Source organism: Pelophylax lessonae (genome assembly GCF_965119305.1).
Source record: "Pelophylax lessonae genome assembly, chromosome: 6".
Classification (NCBI taxonomy): Eukaryota; Metazoa; Chordata; class Amphibia; order Anura; family Ranidae; genus Pelophylax; species Pelophylax lessonae.
The window spans coordinates 206,263,477-206,288,640 of NC_138773.1; the positions used below are offsets into that span (position 1 = coordinate 206,263,477).

The 25,164-nt window shown below is 45.0% G+C and overlaps 1 protein-coding gene across 1 annotated transcript in view; it reads right to left on the reverse strand.

Annotated features, from left to right (window-relative positions):
* Window positions 1-25,164, reverse strand: part of PTH2R (parathyroid hormone 2 receptor) — a 473,569-nt gene that overhangs the window by 17,708 nt on the left and 430,697 nt on the right. Inside the window, exons 11-12 of the mRNA XM_082261344.1 lie at window positions 23,671-23,809; window positions 18,579-18,620 (exon numbers count right to left, since the gene is read on the reverse strand). Of these exons, the coding sequence (XP_082117470.1) occupies window positions 18,579-18,620; window positions 23,671-23,809 (181 nt within the window). The remainder of the gene's footprint in view (window positions 1-18,578; window positions 18,621-23,670; window positions 23,810-25,164) is intronic.

Genomic DNA, 25,164 nt, shown 5'->3' on the forward strand with positions numbered 1-25,164 from the left:
GTTCCAGGCTTTAAGGGGTATGTGGCTAGTTTGTAGAGGGTTTTTTGTAAGGAAACTATGGATGCGAAGGATGGTAAAGGAGAGAGAGGGTGGTATGTGAAATTGTTGCATCAGCACCTTCGGAGATCGTAGGGAACCCGCCGTGTAGAGCTGTGAAAGTTCGGATAAACCTGAGAGGGCCAGTTGAGATGTCTTTAGAGAGAGTATTTGTGACTCAAGGAGTCTTAGCGGCATTGAGGAAATCTGGTGGTGAGGGGGACCTTTGGTCAGCTCCCCCTGTGCTGTTCCCAGCATCCGCCACACCAGCAGTGAGGCTTGTATTGTAGGGGGAAGTGTGGGGAGTTTCCAGGGGAGCCAGAGATCGCCCAGGAGCAGCAGACGCAGGTCTTTAGTAGGTGAAAGGTGGCGTTCTATGGAAGACCAGAGATGCGTATCAACGCTGGAGAACAAGGCCCTCAGTTGGTCCAGCCTAGTAGTCCAATAGTCTAGACGGAGATCGGGTAGTTTGGCTCCCCCTAGACTTTTGGATAGTGCCAAAGTGGAGGCAGCCACTCTCGCCCTCTTACCATACCAGATGAAGTCACGCAGGCTACGCGAGAGAGCATCCAGATATTTTTTTGGGAAGGGGATGGGGAGTGCCCTGAATAGATACAGTACCTGTGGCAGGATGGACATCTTGTAAGCGGCCATTTTACCATCCCAAGATAGTTCCACTTTGGCCATATCGGCCATTTCCTTATTAATCTTTGTCAGGAGGGAATCTATATTTGCAGACAGAAGGGTCGAAAGGCGGGGAGTTAAGTTCACACCCAAATAGGGGATCTGGTGGTCGGACCAAGGGTACGGGCATGTGGTTTGCAAGGCTGCGACCAGGTTTGGACTAACTCCTAGATTAAGAGCTAATGATTTTGAGGTATTGACTTTGTGGTATGAGATCGCCCCAAGCTCGAGAAGTATACGATGGACAGCCTGGAGTGATCGTGCGGGGTTTGTGAGAATGACCAAAATGTCATCCGCAAATAGGTTCACTTTGTGGGAAACATCACCCAATTGGAAGCCTTCCACCGCATTGTCAGATCTAATGGCCTCCTCCACCAGGGGTTCAATCATTAGATTGAAGATTGCAGGTGAGAGGGGGCAGCCCTGGCGGGTTCCATTAGTAATGTTGAAGGGCGTCGTAACCGTGCCTGATGTGAGGACCTGAGCTGAGGGGCAAGAGTAGAGGGCCAACAATGATGAGAGTATGCCACCAGAGAAGCAGAACCTCTCCAGTGTCATACGCATAAACAGCCAGTTGACTCTTTTGAACGCCTTCTCTGCGTCCAATGTTAGGAGCAGAGAAGGCGTTCGAGTTCTCTCTGCGAAGTGGACTAGAATAATGATACGTCTGGTAGCATCTGATGTCTGCCGTCCAGGCATAAAGCCCATTTGATCATTTTTAATCAAGGGGGGGAGAACGTGCTTTAAACGGCTGCCAATACTTTGGCATAAATCTTGACATCTCTATTTAAGAGAGAAATAGGTCTGAAATTTGCTGGGAGACTTGGGTCTTTGCCTGGTTTGGGGATTGTTGTGACATAGGCACCTAACATTTCTCGGGGAATGCAGCAGTTTGAGTGGCTTTATTGAACACTTCAGCTAAAGTGGGGCTCAGAATGGCACTGTGAATTTTGTAGTACTCATTGGAGAGACCATTCCGGCCCGGAGATTTACCAGTAGGAAGATTATGAATGGCCTTTGTTATTTCAGAAATCGTGAATGGGGAAGATAGTGACTGAAGGTGGTCTTTGTTGAGACTGGGTAGGTGTAGTCTATCTAAAAAGCGTTGAATAGCCTCCGAACTGGGTTGTATGGTACAGGGATCCTGGGCCAAGTTGTAGAGGGAGCTGTAAAAGGCTGCAAATTCTTTCGCAATGTCTCAGGATGGGTAAGTTTGGCCCCAGTACTGTGGTGGGTTAAGTGGGAGATGCGACCATTAGCACGCTTGTTTTTGAATGGGTTGTGTGGGAGTGCGTTTATGGGAGGTCTCGAGGTCGCGGATCGCTGAAAGAAGACCTGTGAGCATCTGGTTATAAGCCTTCCTTGCCCTCGTACTCTGTTGGATGCATATACCCCGTATGAACGCTTTATGTGCTCCCCATAGTGACCAAGGGTCAGACACTGAATGGGCATTAAACTTGAAGAACTCGTGTAAATGTTCTTTTATCAGCTTGCTAGAGAAAGGATCCTGGAGTATCTTGACATCGCAACACCAAATAGATGCCCGTCTCCATGACCATCTCCACAGCAGCGTAGTCAGACCACGTTATGTTTCTGATGGCCGAAGAGGAGACCTTGCCCAACAAGGGGAGGTCAGTCAAAAACATGTCTATTCGTGAGTAGGAGTGATGTCTGGAGGAGTAGTGAGTGTAGTCTCTTTTCAAGCCATGTTGACACCGTAGATCTGGTCTCTATGTAACAGAGAGTTCAGAGAAAGTTTTCGGCCCCCGGTGGGCGCCAAAGAGTCAAGCCCGGGGTCGACAACAGCATTGAAATCTCCACACAGTACCAGATTACAATATAAGGAGGGGGATATCTTCTGCATCAGTCTATAGAGAAAGCGCTTCTGATGACAGTTCAGGGCGTAGACTGCTACCAATGTCAACGACAGTGCATTAAAGTCTCCCTGGAGAATCAGAAATCGGCCGTCTGGGTCTAAAATCAGGTCCTTGAATGTAAAGGCGATGGTATCCTTAAATCGCAAGCATGACACCTCTTTTCTTCTCCGGGGCATTGGAGAAGAATATATTAGGAAAGTTCTTGTGGTAACATTTAGGCTGTTGGGGGCGTGGCTAAGATAGCGCCGTGAGCAGACGTCTTCTCCGGAGCTCTGTGTAGATACCGGCTTAAATTATCCGTTCAGGGTGGCTGATCTCTCTCTGGGCTGCCTCGGGTGACTGCGGATGCCGACCAGATCATCGGGCAGGTCGAAGGGTGGCAGGAAAATCTGCTTCCCCCCGGACGTGCAGGTTTTATCTCCCGCTGCGGCCTCTGACAAGGCGCGGGCCTCGCCTCGCACTACCATGGCGTCCCCTAAGGGGGGGGAGGCGCCCCTGCCCCCTGCATCCCCGGGTATTCCGGAGGTCATGGCGGCGATAACGGCCTGTCAGACGGCTCTGACGAACAAGATAGAGGCCATGCAGCTGGATGTGAGCCTCATTCGCCAGGACCTGGACCGGATCCGAACTCGCCTCACCACTGCGGAACAGCGCGTGTGGCAGGTGGAGGACACTGTGGCAGACCACTCGGCGGCCATCTGCACCCTGCAAACCAAGGTGAGGACCCTGGAGTACAGAGCCGAGGATGCTGAGAATCGCTGTAGACGCAACAATATACGGATCATTGGCCTGGCTGAGGGAGTGGAGGGTAAGGACGCTACTACTTTTGTTGAGGAACTGTTTCGCGGGCTTCTCCCTGCTGCCCGCCTGTCCCCTCATTTCACAGTGGAACGGGCGCATAGAGTCCCCCCCCAGCCGGGCCCTCCTGGATCCCCCCCCGCGCACTCTCATCCTCCGATTGTTGAACTTTCGGGACAGGGATGAAATTCTCAGGGCTGCACGGGCTGTGGGGGAGCTCCGCCATCAAAATAACCGTCTGATGTTGTTCCCGGACTACTCCATAGAAACACAGAAGCTGCGTAAGTCCTATGACTCTGTTAAGGCCTCCCTGCGCTCCAGAGGGATTAAATACAGCGTTCTGTTCCCTGCTAAACTCAGGGTGGTGGACGGAGAATCTGTTTGTTTCTTTAATGCGCCTAAAGATGCTGCGGGTTGGTTGGAGACTCTTCCCCCCCAGGACAGAGGATGATGCCGCACCAGGTATCTGGGGTTGAGTTAATGTGTCCCCCCTTCTGCTGCCGGGGCAGAGGGACTTGCCCTCCATTTGTGTCCTCACCTTGGGATTCTGTTTTATCCCTGCTGTTTTGACCTATTAACTGTACCGCATCTGGCCTTCTCACCTGTTGTGAACTGTTGGATATCCTGCTGACCAGGCTGCTGTTGAGGGTCTGCATCTGTATCTGTAACGAACTTCTCCTTTTTTATTTTGGAAGGACTGTGCCCCTGGCTCTGCTGGGTGTTGTTTTTCTTTTTCCCCCCTTGTTTTTTGGATTTTGTCATTTATTGCCGGATTCCGCATCTCCTTGGGAGTTAGACTGCCTTAAGAACTCCGGACCGTCAGTTCCTCCTGGGTTCCCGGGGCTCCGGGGTCCCTTAGGACGGTCCGGAAAGCCATGTGCCTCCTCACTGTTTTTTTCAGCCCTCGGGCCTTTGTTTTGGGATTGTGCGACCCCAGGTTCGGGGGGGCTCGCGGGGTGGGGGGAGGGGGTTGTTGGCCACTGTTGGCCGGACTGGGATTCATATGGACATCCCTCTGGTTTATGGTTTTCCTTTTTTTTGTGTTTTACTTGTTTTTCTTACAGGTTCCTCAATGTACTGATTTTGACACGTGTATGGTGGTTGGAAACGATGCTGGGTGTCGGAGGTTGGGGGGTGGGTGGGGGACGTATCCTCCTCAGTATTATGTCCGCATGATCTGTGGTTGCTCCCTGCCTGACTCTTCCATGCTTTCCACCTTCAATTTATTTCTATGCTGTTCTGATGCCTGACATTGATATTCTTTCCTGGAATGTCAGGGGACTGGGTACAGCGGTCAAGCGCTCCTTGGTGCTGAATTACCTGCGTCAGCAGTCCCCTCACATTTGCATACTTCAGGAAACACACCTGTTAGGATCTAGGGTCTTGGGTCTGAGACGTGCTTGGGTTGGCACTCACTATCACTCGGTATACTCTAGCTATGCTCATGGGGTCAGTGTCTTGATCCACCACTCCTTATCCTTTAATCTTCTGGATCTCCACACTGAACCGGAGGGTCGTTATGTGATTATTCATGCTCTGGTGGGGGTTCCCCTCTGGTTGTGGTGGGATTGTATCTCCCCCACCTGCTGAACTCCCCCTCCTGAACAAGATTATGGAGGTGGTTCTCGGCTATGGGGTGGCTGATTTCCTTTTACTAGGTGATTTCAATATGGTGATGTGCCCGGAGCGGGATAGGCTTCATTCCTCTGCCGTGGGACCCTCCCGCCTTGCGCAGTGGGTGGAGGCCTTTGCCCTGTCTGACGTGTGGCGAGAATTTCACCTCACCACTCGTGCCTACACCTGTCATTCGGCATCTCATCGCTCCCTGTCTCGGATAGACATGGCGTTTGCCTCCCATTCTGTGTTGCGCAGGGTTTCGGGGGTGTCTATCCTGGCCAGGGGTATATCAGATCATGCGCCATTGCTGGTGTCGTTGAGGGGGGGGTCCCTCGGGCGGGGGTCTGTGGAGGCTCTCCAGATTCTGGGCCTTACATGAGGAGATCCAGGAGAGGGTCCAGGAGGGCATTGAGCACTTTTGGCAAGATAATGTTGGGACTGCGGAGCCGCCTATCCTCTGGGATTCATTTAAGGCTTGGCTTCGGGGTGAATATGGGCAGCATATTTTGGAGGTGCGCAGGGCTTCTGAGAGATCTCTGGGGGAACGTGAGGAGGAGGCTCGGATACGGGAGGCTGCTTATGTCGCTGACCCGTCCTCGTCCTCCTATGGGTTGTGGCAATATTCACTGAGGGGGGTCCAACTGTTACGCACTGAGATGACCCGTAAATCAATGTTGTCTTTAGCTCAAAGGGTTTATGAGTATGGTGACAAGAATGGCAAACTCCTGGCCTGGTTGGCAAGGGGTATTGCTCCCCCCGGTTCATATTAGTGGTATTAGGGCTGTGGATGGGGGGATTCTCCGCGATCCGGTGGCTATCACTGCTAGATTCCAATCCTTCTATGAAGAATTATACTCCTCCCGGGCAGCTTACTCTGACAGTGGCTTGGGTTCATACTTGGATAGGGTGGACTTCCCCGTATTGGAGGTAGAGGACAGGCAATTGTTGGAGGCGGAAATCACATTGGAAGAGGTGCAGGAGGCCCTCGGCCTCTTGCAGTCTGGCAAAACCCCTGGAGTGGATGGTCTCCCCACGGAAGTGTACACGGTATATCGAGATCTTTTGGCCCCCCCGTTTGGTCACCCTGTTTGGGCACAGCTTCTCCCACAGCTCTCTTCCGCCCTCTATGATGGAGGTGGTCATTGTACTGGTTCCCAAACCTGGGAAGGATCCAGAGGACTGTGCATCTTTCAGGCCAATTACGCTGATTAACGTTGATGCCAAGATTTTAGCAAAGGTGCTGGCACGCAGGCTCGCTGGGGTGCTTGATGTGCTGGTGCAAGCGGACCAAATGGGTTTTATGCCAGGGAAGGGGACTGATATCAATCTGCGCCGGCTCTTTCTCAACCTAGTGGCTGCCCATGCTAATAGTGGTCAACTAGTCATAGCCTCTCTCGATGCCGAGAAGGCTTTTGACTCTGTGGAATGGAGGTTTCTGTGGGCGACGATGCAGCGCTTTGGCCCTAAATTTCTGACCTGGCTACAAATGCCGTATCGCTCACCAGTAGCAAGGGTCCGCACTTCGGGGGGTCTTTCCGAATCCTTCCCACTGCAGCGGGGTACCCGTCAGGGCTGTCCGCTTTCGCCCTCCTTATTTGCGTTGGCACTGGAACCCCTAGCCAGTTTGATCCGGAGCTCGCCTTCCGTTGTGGGTTTGCGGGTGGGCCCCCTGGAGGAGAAAATATCTCTGTATGCAGATGACGCTCTTCTATACCTGCAGGATGCTGACTCCTCCTTGCGGGCTGCCCTGGAGATTTTCGACGAGTTTGGCCGCTTCTCTGGTATTAGGATCAACTGGTCCAAGTAGGTCCTGTTTCCCTTGGACGGGGGGACCAGAGCGGGTGCTGCTGTGACCCCTCTGCGGTGGGTGGATCAATTCCGCTATCTGGGTGTGGATCCGGCCACCTATAGAGCGTTGAACCTCGACCCCCTTGTCACCCATCTTCGAGAGCTCTGTGCACTGTGGGCCTCTCTCCCGCTTAATCTCATGGGAAGAATTAACCTGCTCAAAATTATATTTTTGCCCAAGTTTCTGTATTTTTTTTAGGAATTGTCCGACCTGGCTGCCTCTTTCTTTTTTTAAGCTCATTGATGGGCTTGTGAGCTCCTTTGTTTGGGCTGGGAGATCTCCCCGCTTGGCAAAGACTACCCTGTGCCTTCCTACTAGCTGTGGAGGTTTGGCCATGCCTGATTATCGGACTTACTACTGGGCGGCGGTGCTGGTTACTGTGGGCTGGTGGTATGTGCAATCGAGGGGAAATGCGGCTGTTTGCTTGGAGGCGGCTCTGATTGGCTCCCTGCAGGGCCTTAGCAATTTGGTGTACAGGGGGCTGCGGGCTTGCCCGCCGGCTCTCCTGCCCACTAGGGTTACCTTGCGAGTATGGTTGGCAGCGCGTCGGCACTTTCTGAGCTCTACCACGTGGTCCCCTGTATGCCCCTTATGGGGGAACCCAAACCTACAACATTTGTGGTCCTTGCAAGACCCTCAGATATGGGCTAGGTATGAGGTGCGGACTCTCCGGGATGTGTGCCCGGCGGGTTCCGTCCTCCCTTTTGCTGATCTCCGTAGGACGAGGGGTCTGCCGAGATGGATGTACTTTCGATACCTCCAGCTGCGGCATGCTCTCCGGGCCCAGTTTCCTGAGGGTTTGACCCCGGAGATGGCCCCGATTGAGGAATTGTTGGCTCATGAGGTGGTAGCCAAACCGCTCTTATCCCGTTACCTTACGCTGCAGTGCACTCACTCTCCCCGTATGGACAAGCTCTGGGATCTCTGGAAGGGGGATATACCTGACCTGGATAGAGAGGAATGGGAGAATTGCTTTGAGACCGGTACTAAATTAATGATATCTGCCAGGGACAGACTGATTCAGACCAAATTCTTGCACAGAATCTATTACACCCCCCAGAGACTACATAGGATCTTTCCCCAGAGATCTCCGAATTGCCCGCGCTGTCTGACCTCGGAGGGGACTTTCTTACATATGTTTTGGGAATGCCCTGTAATAGCGCAGTACTGGTTACAGGTCTTTGATGTTATTAATCACAGATTAGGTTTGGCTCTCCTGGTCTCACCAGCTCTGGCCCTGCTGGGTATTGTGGACGATGATCAGAGACCTAGACCCATGAAACTGTTCATCGGTTATCTGCTGTACTATGCTAAGAGGGAAATAATTTTGAAATGGATTGCCCCTCCCCCCCCCTCGGTACTCTCCTGGGAACGCTCCATTGATGCTGTCCTACCACTGTATAAATTAACCTATATGTTGCAAAACTGTCCTAAGAAGTTTGACAGGGTCTGGCAGCCTTGGCTGGCACCTATGAGTTAGGTGCGGTTGCTGGCCCTGGTTCTGCTTGGGGTGTTCCCGGGTGGAGGTGCGGAGGGAGGGCTGAATGTTTTTCTCTCCTACATGAATGTCTTGTATTGCCGTGGATTATTTGCTCAATACTGTATTTCCTGTTGATCTGTTCTGTATTTGTTATATTTGTACATGTGTCTTTCCACTTTATTCAATAAAGGAAGCGTTTGAATTGTAAAAAAAAACATTTAGGCTGTTGGGTAGCCTTAAAGTGAGTCTCCTGGATAGAGACGATATCAGCTCAGCTGTTGCAGATCTCGGTCCACATGGAAAATTGCTTAGCAGGGTGGTTCAGTCCGTTGACATCCAGAGAGAGAAATGTAATAGTCATGGCGGGTGAAACAGAGGGCCGTGCCTGCTGGACGTGAGTATTAAGTAGAGAGAAGTTTTCAGTAGAGTGGAAGCCAATAGTCAACAAGGGGTTGAGAAGTGCCAAGTGAGGAATAAATGTGTCGGAACATCTTCGGGAAAAGGAGAATAATCCATAACATGCGCTAAGCGCTGGACAAAAGATAAAAACAAGTCTAAGGGCAGGTAGAACCTGCAACAAAGAACGAGGGGCCATAGGGACAAGTTTTGTGTCCAAGGCCAGGGACTATGGTGGAAAGGACTGAGAAGGGCGCTCACCTCCATTGAAATTTTTCTTGGGGTTGGATCTTTTCCTCGATACTATCTGCCAGTCCCCAGACAAAGGTTGTGGAGCTGTGAGAGCTGATGCAGGAGGTGATTGTTGCAGGATGATCCCCCAGCATTGCAGCAATGACAGACCATCCTCCAGGGTAGATATGGTGACTGTGGATCCTTTGTGAGTGATAGTTAAGAAGGCAAGGTGCCCCCACTTGTGAGGAATGCGGTGGTTCCTCATGGCCTTTGTGATAGTAGCCAGATGTCTGCGCTTCTGCAGCGTATGCCTGGATAGATCAGGAAGTATCTGAATCTGCGGGTATTCACCTGGCAGGGTGTGGAGTTGGCGAGATGTTAATAATATCCTATCTTTCGATTGAAAGACATGGACCCTGAGGAGGACGTCACGAGGTAGATCCTGGCCTATGAAGTTAGGTTTCAAGATCCTGTGGATCCTATCAATCGCTAACTCATATTCAGAGAGAGAAGGCACTATAGCAGAGAAGAGATCTTTAGCTATTTTTTTCCAGATGTTGAGGCTGCACTGACTCAGGTACTCCCCTGAGCTTCAAGTTGTTCCTCCTTGACCTATCCTCTAGGTCCGCCATCTTGTCCTTGAGCCAGGCAATGTCTTCTGAGTGACCGTTATGGGTATCAATGGGAGTGTTAAAGGAGAATGTACACTTTTCCATAGATGATTCAACAGTGTCCACTCTCTCTTCCAAATTCTGCATGTCACGCTGCATCTGAGTCATGCATTGCATCATGTCTGTATGAATTGAGGTCCGTAAGGAGCGCAACATGTCTTTTAACAGGGTGGCCGAGATAGGCTGGTCCCCTGCTGGGAAGGCTGCAAAGGGGTCTCAGGAGTGTGGTGAGGGGTCCTGGAGAGGCGAAGGGACCGCTGACTGCTCCAGAGGGCTACACTGGAGGAGATTAGGGGGTGACTCCCGGCGGGGCTTATGCTTAGCAAGGCTTCTGGTGGAAGGTGATGGAGGGGTTGATGAACCAGAAGAGTTCCCGCTGTCCGGGTTGGCTACTTGCCTGAGCGGGGGATCGCGGCCCGCCGGTCTCCCTGAGTCTTCATGCGGTGCTTGCTGCAGCCGGCCGGCGCCATCTTGCCAAAGACCGGCGGCGCTGGAGATGAAAACCCCTCCAGCCTTGAGAGCTGGGGAGCTTCCTTTTTCTCCTGAGCATTCGCGGGGTCTTTGGGGGTCCGGCAGAGGTGAGTACGCCAGTATCTGGATCCGTTGGAGGCTGTAGTCCCGGGTGGCTGAGTGGAGCGTCTGGCTTAAGCGGCCATCTTCAGCGCCGTACGCAGCGTAGTACAAACTTTAATAAAGTTTTGTTACTGTAAAGATGCAATAAGTATTAAGTAAGTAACAAGTAACAAGGACAGAGTCTGTTTTAGCAGTTAAATCATCATGGAACAGATATCTCAAGGGAGGAGACAAATTAAAGACAAGTGCGTCTTATCCAAATAGATCATTTTTAAACAGTCCGTGTTTCTGTTGCCTGCCTGAGCAGCATAAGTGTGGACATGTAGGGAAAATGGGTCCTGTCAGTCTGAGCCAATCTCACATCTGAGATTAAGAGTTTAGGATTTTGGAGTAATAGAGGCAGTTCCTGTCTAAACAGACTGGTGTAACTAAAGTAAGCGAGTAGCAGTCTGTGGGTGAGTAGACTCAAGGTCCAGTATGGTGACTGATGAAAACCGTTTAGGAGAGAGGCTGAGACTGAAGCAACTATGTCTTAAAGTGGAAATAGACAGAACCGTTCCATAAATAGGGAGGAGGCTTAGGGACATTTATGTTTGTGGTTTGCTAAACAAACCCTACAAGGGAAGAAAATTGTGTTACTGCTAACTCTTACAGTAAATAAAACTGGCCTAAGTGCCTTAAAATGCATTCTGCCTAGTGGACTGAATCCTTGGTAAAGTCTCTATGTGAAGCTAAATCTCAGTATATATATATATATAATACTAAGAGCTGAATGTAACATCCAAAAAGCATAATGTTGCAAGTTCTGCCTAAGAGTTGTTGCCCTCGCAAAGCCAACTAATAGTTGGTGGAGTATAGCTGTGAAAAAATGACACCTAACTTATGAGAGCTAATGAGGATCAAATGACAGAATTTATAAACCTCTCTAAGATCTCCAGCAAGCAGGCAATTTAACTTAGCAGGTCTTACACAAAATCAAACTACCATTTTTGGGTAGAATCTGCCCTTGAAAGATGTCATGGTCCCTGTGTTTCTCACACCAAAATGGGATGCTTGACCATCTTTTGCAATTAACATATTTGAATATGCATCTTAAAAAAAAATGGATCAAAAGAAGTACCTTATTAGTGGGGATACGATTTTTTTAATATAAGATAGCTGACTTCAATACTTATTTAACTTTTGATCCATGATGTGCAAAAAGGATAGGATAATCTTACATTTTAAAAGCGAAGAGAAACGAATAAAAACTATATAAACCTTTAAAAAGTTTTTTTACTTGAAAGTGCTTAAAGTAGTAAACTCCGCTTTTTGACTTGTACCTACAGGTAGGCCTATAATAAGGCTTATATGTAGGTACAGTAAATGTCCTGTTTAAGAGGTATTCACACTTAAAGCAGCCAGTGATGTCACTGGTGCATACACACTGCACTTTGAATTAACAGCACACTATGTGTGCCATGAAGTCAGAGCGCAGTGCAGTGGCCATGACTTCCGTGCGCATATGCAAGAGTGAATGCTTTATCAATCATTCTTAAAGTGTTTATCTGATCCTCTGGTTTTGATCCTCCTCTCTGTTTAGTGTTAATTGTGGCACTATTTTTATATTTAACTTGTTTTTAGTGCTGAATAATCGTAATCTGGACATGCACTGTTCAATCTATTTGTGCCTCTTTTGGATCTGCTAACAGCAGTGAAGTATAGGGACCTTTGGGATTGGATGGAGGTTGATTGGATTGTGTAGGTTTGTCCCAATATTGCATGGTTCTGGTGGATACAGATGAGATAGTACAGGCATTGTATAATGAGACTTAAGTGTGTATGGCCATCCTTAGTGCACTTTATAATTCCAATGAGACATTATAACTTTTGGCATGGTGATAAAATATGGAGGCATGGTACCAGTGGATAAGGGGGGGGGAGGAGCCAAGGCTTGGTGCTCCAGTGGAGCTCATGCTAGGAGCTCTTGGATCTCATTCTCCTATGAAGCAGCGAGTTTGATCTTCCCTCACTGCCCTGCCACCCCCCCCTCTTGGCCTGGTTGATCGCTGTCCCCCTTGCTAGCTGAGAAGGGGCCGGAGGAATCTCCCATCCTCACCCAGAGCAACTGGTCCATCGGGTGTCAGCTGGACACATTGCTCAGGCAGTGAAGTGATCACAACATCACGGAGACGGCTGAATGTGGCCAAAGTCAGGCGGAGTAAGCCAAGTCAGAGCTTGGCGGTGTATGGAGGCGCTCCGGGCAGAGCGGAGCTACTGGAGGAGAGCTGGAAGTGAAACCGGCTTGGATGCCCTTAGATTCGGCAGCTGCATTGGGAATGAGAAAAGTGAGGAGAGAGTGAAGGGGAGCACCTCCGAACCTCCCAGAGCCAATTGATATCACAACAAGAATCTGAATCCCCCAAGGTACAATAACCATACCTCTAAAGACCCCTCCATCAAAGTGGTGAGTCCCTCCAACTTATCTTCCTTTTTTCTCTTATTTTATTTGGCTGCGGACTTGCTTTGCACTGACTGCTGACCTTGAACAGCTACACTGGGGACACAGGAACACTACAGGGGCTTATGAGTTCAAGGGGGGCTGGACAGTGCATACACAAATATGAGAGGTAAAACAGTAAAGGGTGGAGTGACACCAAAGTCACCCAAAGTAAGTTAAAGCCCTGGAACAATTAAAAAAATGTATGATGCAAGAAGACGGCTCAGAGAAACAGGGCCTAGTGAAACAACAAGTAACCCATGTAAGACAGACAGAGGTAAAAGAAAAAAAGTGGACAGAAAATACCGCTATCTGACATAAATACCACTGGGCAGTCAAGATCGGAGCAGGATCTGGAGAGTGACCCAGAGCAAGATCTCACAATAGAACAAGGGGTGACTACCCAGTTGCTCACAAAGGGGGAAATGGCCGCTACACTTGCAGTGCTAGAAAAGTCTTTAAAAACAGAAATGACAACAATACATAATGACCTGGGCCACTTACTGTCATGCTTGGAAGATATGGAGAAAAGACAAGACAGTTACTGTATATACAAATACTAAACAAGTAAAAAAAAGGGATGAAGGACCTAAAATTGGAACAGAGAAACCTGACATATAAATTGGAAGACCAAGAGAACCTGAAACAGAAGGAAGGACTTGAGAATCAGAGGCCTACCTGAACCAACACATGGAGAGGACTTAATAGAGAAAATGAGGACAATATTTAATCCAATATGGACAGAGAAGAAGCCAAACAAATATAAATAGAAAGAGTACACCAAGTTAGAAAATCAAAAGGCGCACCTGCAGAGGTGCAAAGAGATGTAATTTTTAGGATTTCAGAAAAGCCCAAATCTGGGAGAGTCTAAAAAGAAAAACATCCAAAAAATATGAAGGTACCAATATTAAGAGCTTCACATATCTATCTTAGGACATATTAAAAAGAAGGAGACTATTGAAACCACTGTTGGAGTCTATGTAAAACCATGAAGTTCAATTGGGGCTTCCCAGCTTGTCTGATAGGCCAGAGGGAAGGCCGCATGGCAAGATGCATTTTTCCAGAAGCCCTGCAGGGCTTCTGTAAAAAATTTGAAATGTCAATACCAAACATTCCAGGCTGGTCCGAAGATAAAACAGAAGAATTAATTCAAGAAGAAGAACAGTGGCGAATGGAATCAAAGAAAAGAAACTGAACTATAAAGCTGAATAAAAGATAGAGCAGAGAGGAAGAATGGGGGGGAGCTTAGCCGGGTGGAGATTGGGGGAGAGGGCGGACGGGGGGTGAGAAAAGGAGGGTGTATGGGATTTAAGGATGGGAAACCTAGCTGGGCCCTGAACCTCTTTTCCCAAACCAGGTAGACTGAGCTCTAGGAGCGCACTTGATAGAGCACCACGCAGAGATATAGTAGTAGATGGGCAAGGAGTGTCCAACAGGGATACATTTTACTACTCCAGGAACATTAGTTGGTCAAATTTATATCATGCCAAGTATAGCAGTAGAAAGGTGGGGGGAGGGGAGAGGAGGGAGGGAGGTAACAAGGGTAAAGGAAGGGAGGGGGGAAGGGGGGTAGCGGGTTCAGGATGGGGAAGTTAAGAAGAAGAAAACTGTGCATAAAATTGGTAAAATTACTTGTCAATGTTGTCTCCCCTTCCGATCCCTGGTCCAAGCCTACTCGTAAAATCTTCAGGAAATGGCCCCGTCTCCGCACTTTAACGTAGACTGAGAGCAGAGGAAAAAGGAGGTGGAATACAGGAGGAGGGAGGAGGAGGAGAGACAACATGAATACCCTAAATTTTGTAACATATAATGTAAGAGGATTAAATACGCCATTTAAAAGGCACAAGGTTTTAGAAGAACTCAGACGTTACTCTGCTAGTATAATATTTTTACTGGAGACACATATAGCACAAGATACAAATGTGAAATTATACTCAAAATATTACCCAATTTGGTTTTATGGATACTCATCATCCAAAAGAGCAAAGGGAGTAGCAATTGGCATGGCAAGGGATGTTAGGTTTACTTTAGAAGATAGGTTGGTTGACCCAGAGGGACAGTACATATTTTAGAAGGGACAACTGCAGGGAATGGAATGCACAGCAGCAAATGTATACTGCCCAAACAAAAATCTGAGGGGCTATTTGAAAAGAATATTAGTAAAGTTGATGCAGTTTAAAAAAGGTAAATTGATCGCGGCAGGAGACTTTAATTTTTGTATGGACCCATACGTGGACTGTACATCTCGTGCACAAGCGAATGGAAGTCACCAACTTAGGGCAGTGAAAAAAAAAATTGTTTCAATGTCAGTTGGTGGATGTATGGAGAACTCAACACCCCAGGGAGAGGGACTACTCGTTCCACTCTCCTGTGCACAGGATATGTTCAAGACTAGACTACATCATGACTGAGCATAAAATGTTGGAATGAGTTGTTAACACCTCAATAGGAATTATGATCATCTCAGATTACACCCCAGCAATTCTGAAAACAAAACTGATAGGACCTCAGAAGATCGCAAAGATCGCAAATATTTGGAGGCTTAATGAGGAACTGATATGAGATGTAGAACTTAGAGAAAAGTTAGGAAAATAATTGGAACAATACTTTAAGTGCAATGAAACCCCAGACATATCAAATACGACAGTGTGGGAAGCTCATAAGGCATATATTAGGGGTGTACTAATATCGATAGGCTCTAAGAAGAAAAGGGAAATAGCTACCAATATAAATAGACTAAAAACAGAAATACAGAAGTTAGAAAAAAAAAAACATAAAAAGTGTAGACATGAAAATACAACAAGCCCTAGTAATAAAAAGGGATAAATTAAAAGAACTAATGGAAGAAGAGACAAGACAGGCCTTTATTGAGTCACCAGAGAAAGGTATAAATGAGGAAATAAGCCAGGGAAATACTTAGCAAGAACATTAAAGAATAAAAAATCGATCAACTCCTAACAGGGGCCACTCTCCCTTCCAACCCTCTCCCCTATTCCACCCCAACTCCCTCACCTCTCTCTTATTCCACCCCCCCCCCTTCCCTATCTTTCCTCTATACCTCTTACCATACCTGAAGTAAACACTCGTAGAGTCCTCAAATCCCCTGACACGATGTGATATCAGGCTTATATGATTTACTCATATATAACTTCTATCATACTTGAAATCCTGAAACTAGTAGTTAAATCTAGTTCCTATATACTACCTCACATACAAGCTTTACAACATCACAAAATGTTTATAGTAAAAGAAATCCATACCTAAAAATATTGACCAATCATGCCCTAAATCGGACAAAGTATGCTCCCAAAATGGGTGTCTGAGTGGGCGAGTAGTATGTCATATACCACCAGTGTATTATGATTCATTATACCCTATCTCTTTCAACAGTTTGGATTTTTCTTTGCATGTATTATTTGTATTCATTATGTTAATTACAACGCCTGTATTTTGAACCTTATATGAATAAAACATGAAAATGTCATACCTAAATGTTTGAAACACGTATTTTCTAAAAAACCCTTAATAAAAACATGAAAAAAAAAAATCGATCAACTATATTGAAAAAAGAAAAAAATATTAGAGGAGAAATGGTATATTCAACAACAGAAATAGCTAAAGCATTCCACGACTACTATGGTGCCTTATATAATGTGAGGCAAAAGGGGTCACATAAAAAAAGAAAAAGAAAACAAAAGATCCAAGAATATATAAAGGAGGCAAAACTACTTGGAGTAACAACAGAACAACTGCAAGCCCTCAAGGTACCAATTTCATAGGAGGAGATAAAGGTTGCATTAAAAAATTCAGCAATAGGGAAGAGCCCAGGACCCGATGGGTTTACCATTCGTTACTATAGGACGTTTAAGGAAATATAAGTACCAAAAATATGTACATACATGAATGGGATAGGAGAAGGAAAGGAAATGAGAGCAGAATCATTAAAAGCGTTCATAACGGAACAGATGCAACCTTGTGCTCTAGCTACAGGCCAATAGCGTTATTATCTGACATAAAACTTTATACGAAAATCCTGGCAACTAGATTAAAAGAGCTGATGCCTGAATGGATCCATGCAGACCAAACAGGTTTCATTCCTGGTAGAGAAGGGAAAGATAACGGGATAAGAACATTACTCTTATTACAAAGATCTAGAGGACTTAAGGCCCCTGATCTGCTACTGTCAATAGATGCTGAAAAAACATTTGACAGGGTAGACTGGGGGGTTATGTTAGAAATATTTGAAGATTTAGGTATTGGCCCTAGGATGAACCAATGGATTAGGGCGCTATATAGGAATCTGACAGCCTCAGTAAAAGTAAATGGAAACCTCTCTCCTCCTTTTGGAATGTTCAATGGGACAAGATAGGAGTGTCCACTTTCACCCCTGTTGTTTGCCCTATCATTGGAACCAATATTAGCCACCATTCAGAATAATGTAGACATAGGGGGAGTAAAGGTGAGACCTGAAGAATATAAAGTAGCAGCATATGCCAATAAAGTCCTGTTTTACATTACTAACCCTATAATAACCCTCCCAAATGTAATAAAATAAATAACTAAAAAAATATGGAGAGCTATAAAACTTCAAGATCAACCCAATAAAATCAGAAATTTCGAATATAGGATTAAGTAAGATGTGTGAAATTGATGTCTCATGCTCCCTGAACCACTCTTTCCCAATTTGAGCTTGTTGAATCCTGGCATTGTCATCTTGGAATATGCCCCTGCCATCAGGGAAGAAAAAATCCATTGATGGAATAACCTGGTCATTCAGTATATTCAGGTAGTCAGCTGATCTCATTCTTTGGGCACATGCACTAACTAGCCAAAAAGATAGTTACTGCATGGTTAGTTTAGTTAGTTGTTTAGTTAATTCCAGGTGGCAACTTTTTTTTTTTTTTGGCCAGGCAGTGAATTTCGCACTAAAAAGATTCACAGACTTTTTTCATTATTAAGTTTATACAGGCATACCCCATTTTACGTACACTCACTTTACGTACACTCGCGAGTACGGACACAGCTTGGCATTGCACTACTCCCAATTTTTAACATTGGCATCTATGGGAAATCTTGGGCAGCTTCACATTGAGCATTGAGAGGGGACCCAGGACTACAACATATCCTATTTTGTGGTTGGCCAGCTTGCCTAGGTAATATACCATGTCATAGTCCTGGTTCCCCTTAACATGCTCCCCAAGTTTGGTGTCCTTGTCACTTATGGTTTGGGAGCAGTGCCATGTCAGGCTGACCAAGATTTCCTATAGAGCTAGTGTATTTACATGCATTGAGAAGTAAAAAAAAGGTATTGCTTCACTTTACGTACATTTTCGTTTTACATACATGCTCTGGTCCCATTGTGTACTTAAAAGTGGGGTATGCCTGTACATCACTGATCCGATGGTGACCCTGTATGATTGCTTTTGGTGTCGCTCAAAGTAGGGGTGAAAGCATATCCATGTGTCCCAGAACCTGGGGTGCAGGTTTATCTTAATGCCAATCCAGGGGGTTAGTAAGTGTAAAAAGGAAAGGGTCGCCGCTTCTCATGGCCAGCCTAGGTGAATAAACGATAAAGGGTGGCCTCAGCATGCACCCTTATGCATTTTCCCACCTCCTACCAGGGTTTAGTCATAGGGTCAATGGTTGTTGGTTTGATGGTGTTTTAGGGTTTGATGTGTAGATCACGTATGAGGGGGATTGGTTACTACAGAGCGCTGCACTACTCGTATGTTATTTGTATTTCCATGGCTAATCAAGCAGAATACTGCATTGCATCTACACAGTATATAAGGACAGGTAAATGCAACAGGTAAGTTAGTTCCTTCCATGCTTTCTTCATTCCTTCCTTCCCTGTAGATCTTATACTTTAAAAATGTAGACTTACCTCTCCATTGCAGTAACAATAAATTATTGAAACAAAGAAACCCTGTAAAAAAACAAATATTCTGTTAACAAAAATCAATATAGAACAGAACTGCAACTTTAATTTTACAAAATATTGCATTGGTATCTGCATATAGATTATGTTTTATTATACATTGCAGCAGCCAGTAGACTGATATAATCATGATCTGTAAATATAACCTGTGCCTGCCATGTAGGAACTTTAAGCACTTTTTAACCTAAAAGCAAATGTTTATTATATTGCAACTTACCAATTCTTAGATGTAATGGCTAGATTGGTTTTCTTTTTTATTTTCACCTGGTGATCTAGCCAACCACACCTTTAGCTTCACTTATAATTCTACTTCCTCCTCTCCTCTTCCTTTCTCTGTTGGGGTCCCCCAAGGTTCTGTTCTTGCACCTCTCCTATTTTCAATCTACACCTCCTCTCTGGGTCAGCTGATAGCCTCCCATGGCTTCCAATACCATCTATTTATCCACCCCTTAGCTCACTCCCTCACTCTCCTCACGTATCACTAATTTACTAGCAGATATATCAGTCTGGATGTCACAATACTACCTCATACTCATACTCAATCTATCCAAAACCAAACCATTTTTTCTCCACTATGTGCCCCTTCCCCTGATCCCTCTGTCAAGATCGATGGCACAACTATCAGCCCATCCCCACTTGCCAAGGTCCTAGGTGTAGTACTGGACTCTGAACTCTCCTTTAAGCCCCACATCCAATCACTGTCCAAATCTTGCCGCCTCAACCTCTGCAACATCTCCAAAATACACCCCTTTCTAACCAATGACACAACAAAGCTCCTAGTTCACTCCCTGGTCCCTTGCGCCTCAACTACTGCAATTCCCTCCTCATTGGCTTACCTTTACATAGGCTATCCCCCCTTCAATCCTTTATGAATGCTGCTGCCAGGTTCATCCACCTTACCAATCGCTCAGTGTCCACTACTCCTCTCTGTCAATCCCTCCACTGGCTTCCGCTCACCCAATGGATTTAATTCAAAATACTAACAACATGTTACAAAGCCATCCACAATTTAGCCCCCAGCTACATCACTAGTCTAGTCTCAAAATATCAACCTAATCGCTCTCTTTGTTCCTCTCAAAACCTCCTGCTCTCTAGCTCCCTCATCACCTCCTTCCATGATCGCCTCTAGGACTTTTCCAGAGCCTCTCCAATCCTATGGAACTTCTTACCCCAATCTGTCCGATTATCTCCTACTCTTTTAGCTTTTAGATGATCCCTGAAAACCCTACTCTTCAGAGTAGCCTATCCTACCCACACCTAACAACCGTACTTCCATTTTCTCCATCAGCTCATCCCCCACAGTTATTGCCTTCTGTTTCACTTGACCCTCCCTTCTAGACTGTAAGCTCTAACGAGCAGGGCCCTCTAATTCCTCCTGTATTGAATTGTATTGTAACTGTATTGCCTTCCTTCCTCATATTGTAAAGCACTGCACAAACTGTTGGTGCTATATAAATCCTGTACAATAATAATAATCTAGCCAGAACAAGCTGTCCTGCAGATGTAGCTACTACAGGGTTCAGAAAAAAATATTACCACTCACCTTGGTGCTTACAATGGTCAGTTTTTATTTATTAATTTATGTAAAACTGTTACTTTAACTGCCTAAAAAGCGTTAGCTGACGTTTGGCTTCAATTTCGTCAGTGTATCTAAATCTGCTAGTTCATCCTAAACTACCCTTCTCCAAGACTGACATTGCTGCCACCCATAGGTTACACTGTTGCACCATTCAGATTGTAGGCACTCTAATCCAGAGGAGAGTTATCAGAAGCATCGCTAAGTGAAAACAGAAGGAAAAAAGCTTAAAAATAAAGAAAACAAATCCAGCTGCCACACATCTACTGATTGGTAAGCTGCAATATATTACATTTTTGTTTTTTGTTTAATACAACTTAAATTCATCAAAACAAGTTATTTTTTCTTCTGTCCCCCTGTCCTCCCTTTTACATAAATGCTAAAAAATTGTTAACATGTTTGCCTTTGGGTTATTTTGTGTGCTGCAAGGCAGCAATTTCTGATTTACGGCCTAGGCTTCCAATGATTGCTACATGACAGTGATCCCAGGAGGCATTCTGTTACTACAACATTGAGGCTCATCTGCACGTGTGCAACTTATTTACAGTATGCACGCGCTTACAGATACAGTGAGTGCTATAATACCCATTTAGCAGAAGCTGGTGGAACCTGCGATCATGTGCGGGAACCCCAAATAGCTGGATGAGACCAATGGCATATCTGAGCATTTACCTTTTTTATTTTTTTTTAAATGATAGTGTGTAAGAGGGAAGGGGAGGACAATCTGCGTGGTTAAGTTTCACTTCAAGTATGAACACTCTTACTGAGCAGTTTAACCATGTGCTTAGTGGGCACTTGTACCCCCTCCCTGACCAGACCAATTTTCAGCTTTCTAGGCTATCTCGGTCGTGCAACCCTGCACTCATATGAAATTTTTATAATTCTTTTGAGACAGATACAGCTTTCTTTTGGTGGTATTTAATAACCACTAGGCTTTTTATTGTTTGCTAAACAAAGGAATAAGGCCCCGTTCACATAGGGGCGATCCGACTCGGGGGGCGACCTCTGAGGTCGCGGTGCGAGCAGCGCGCCGCGACCTCGGAGCGGCCGCCACAGACTTCATAACATTGAAGTCTATGGCGGTCGCCTCCGGGTCGCCCCAAAGAAGCTCCGGACCCTTTTTCTAAATCGGAGCAACTTGTGTCCCTCCTATTAGAACGGGTCCGCAGCTTCCCTATGGAAGGCGACCTACGGCGACCTGTGAGGCGACCAGGTCGCCTTAGTGTGAACGGGGACTAAAAGACTGAAAACTGTTTTTAGTTTGTGTTATAAATGTTTTCTCCTTTCCTGATGTTCACTGATAGACTGCACTGATGGGCTCTGATAGGCTGCACTAATGGGGTCTGACAGGCGGCATTGATGAGGCAGCACTGAGGGGTATGGATGAGGCGGCACTTATTGGCACTTATGAGGTGGCAGTGATGAGGCTGCACCGATATGTAGCACTGATAGGTGGTAGTGATGGGCAGTGAAAAGGGGCACTAATAGGCACTGATAGGCGGCACTGATAGGCAGCTATGATGGGCACTGATAGGCCACACCGTTGAAAGAAAGCTGAAAAATGACCTGGACTAGAAGGGGGTGAAAATGTCCAGTCTTGAGGTAGTTAATTGATTACATTGCTTTCATCACAACTTGTGAATGGGGGGAGAGTCTGATCAGTCACAGAATTCTCTTTGCCATTCACAAACATGTAGCAGGTAGTGCAATCGATGAAAAAGGACTTGGGGGAGGGGAAGAAAGGGGCATGTCCAGGCTAATTCATTTAGGTCTTAAATTATGAAGAAAGACTATTTATTTGCAAAATTTTATAACAACATTTTCTGTATTTTGTTTCACTGAAGATGGGTAACAGGCTGAACATGGGTAACAGGAGTGCAAAACAAACTTCACTTCTGTAATCCATAGGAGAAGTACAGCCAGAAAAACTTTGGCTATACTTCTCCTTTAACAAACCGTTAACCGTTGCAGTTCCAGAACTTCAGAGACAAGAATAAGACAGGATTGCCTGCAGTGAGGATTTTTTCCAGAATACAAGTGCCTGCACAACATAACACATACTTTGTTTCAGGTGTGTGATATGACTAAATCTCTAGAGATTATTTTACTCTAAACTTCAGCTTAAAAACTATGTAAATATTTTAGTGTCCATTGTCTGGGCACAGGGGAGTTTTAAATATTTTTCACAGTAGCAGTATATACAGTATTTTACCAACTTTTATACTAAGATAATTCAATATTATAGAAATCTAAGAAAAACAGCCCAAATGCAAAAGAAATGTAAACCCAGCCAGCCCTACCCTAAAATGAAAAGCACTACTGACCAATCATATTTCCTTCTCTGCATCTGTTCTCTTGGATTCATCAGTTGCAATTGAGAACGCTCTATACATGTATGAACATATACAATACTTGTATGAACATATATCATTTATAAAGTTTAGTAAAATCCTGGGTCCCATAGAAAATTAGATGGCAAATTTATTTTATGTTCAACAAAGTAATATCAATCTAGGTGAATTAAAATTTGATCTAGATCACTTTTATTCACAATAATAAAAACTGGGGTTAGGCCAGTTATGCTAACCTTGGCATCCTAGATGTTTTGGAACTACACTTCCCATGATGTTTATGCACTCTGCAATGTACTTGAGCATCATGGGAAATGTAGTTCCAAAATATCATGGGTGCCAAGGTTCGACATCACTGGGTTAAGCCATATTTATTCAAATATTTTATCTCTGCTAATTATAGTTCTTGGAAGGAGATATTCAATAACTGGATAGGGCCAAAATTATTGACAATCAAAGTACCACAAAATCAGGAATACTGGTAAGTTTGCCTTTGGCTAGAGTAGTCACATGTGTTAAAGAAAAATTCCAAGTAAAACCAGTCCTGTAGATACTAATGCTATCCAAAAATCCTGCAACTATGCTAAAATCAAACATATTTCTCAATTTACCTTAATCTGAATTCCCTGTAATTTAGAACTGCAAGAATTCTCAGATAACCTTGCATGGTCACAAAAAAGTGTACTTTCTGATGCATGTACTGTGTAACATCCTCTCTCTGCTTCCTGTGTTACCAATCACATTCAAATTTCCAAAGTAGATTTAAATCTGATTAGTTACTACTAGATATTTTGTTTTTTTTTTTACATCAGAATTTCGATTTGAGAAAAGGATAAGACTCAAACAGGTGGTATGTTTTACAAGAGCTCCCATGCATTACAAGCAGACAATCTGCAATCACCAGATTAATGACAGAGGGCATTGGAGTGGGCCAGCTCAGCAACAATGTCTGAATGAAATACTGATGTCCTCAGCATGAAGGATGATCTCAAGGCTTTATTTTCAATCACAACTGGAGTGTACTTTGGAAATGGTATTTTCAGCAATGAATTAGAAGTGGATATGTCATAAAGTGGGCTTATATTTCATCTCAGTGGAGTGCTTTAGGTACCTGAAATGAGTTGAAGAACAGTTCAAAGTGCATCCGAATCTCCCAGGCTAAACCAGTAAATGTGTGGGGTAGGCACACAAACACAATGTAGTGGACGCCAAATACGAGGATAAGCACAAGTGTAGACTTTGCTAATTTCCTGTGAATGTAAAAAAGACAACACAATATTGAGGTAAGAACTCTTTTGGAATAAATGAATGCTAATGTAATCTACTGAACTATATACCCCCTTCTTTATTGATGAGAGGAAATAGAATTCTGGGGCCCCCTCATTTTAAAGGGGCTTTCAGACTCTAATAATTCCTTAGTTCAAGACCCCCACAATCCACTGGGCCAGAAATGTGGAAAAAAGCTGATGTCCCTATTAACATGGCAAAAAGTACCCTCCAGTATGTGGTCTGGTATTGCCCAGAAGAGGGACACCTCCCTTTCCTGGTCAGCTAGGCTGCATGCCCAGGCAAGGGTCTGGTATAGATTTTGAGGGGCTCCTACCTATTTTTGGGGGGATGCATCCCTCTAAAAATCAATACCAGACCCTTATCAAGAGTAAGCATCTGGTATGTAATTATAGGGGCGACCCCATGCTATTTTATGGGGGGACCCCCCTTAGAATCCATGTCAAACTTTCATCTATCACAAGGGTCTGGTAGTAATGTTACATAACACACACAGTAAAGTTAGAGTCAAACTAAATACCAAATCAAGTACAGGGGAATAACCTCCTTGCTGTGTGACTAAGAAATAGTCAGAAATAGTTAAAAATAAGCCAGTACAGTTATAATTTAAGCCTTCTACATTCTCTCTCCAGCAAACAGCATAAAATAACTGGCAGAACTAAGTAGGCTATTCCCTGAAAATAAATTGAAGCAGAGTTTTCCCTTGGGACTTTTTTCATTGATCTCCTGAAAGCGCTATTCATTTCTTACAAAGACTGAGTTGCAATGCCAGCTATGATTCCCTATTAGCAATGGCTTGTTAACAAGTTAATAAATACTAATGAGATGATCCCCAAGTTCTGTCTAAAGATTTACTAGTGCTTTTGACAGTAAACACTAAACATACCCCTGTGCAAGGATACAGAGTATATTGCTATACAGGGAATAACAAAATAAAAAAGATAATCTGTAGCATGTAATAATTAGTAGGACATCAACAAATTTTCAATCATACATTCCTATATTATTTGTCTTATTGTGGATTTATTTTTATTTTCTGTAGTTAATTTAATGCTATTATTCAGTCAGTAAACCAGATTGTTCCTATAGGCTTTCATTAGTAATATTAGCTCAGCGTGATTTAATTTAACTGGATTTACATATACAATGCATTCATAGTTGCAGTATTTGATCTGAAAAGGAATTCTTGTATATGCCAATTGATTATTTCTTCTGTCAACAAGGAAGCTACACTATGAAAGTAACAGTGGCTGGCAGTTCTTGCTTCAGCCGTGGTTACTCTTTTCATGCAGGCAGACATAAAGCAAATTCAGTAAGA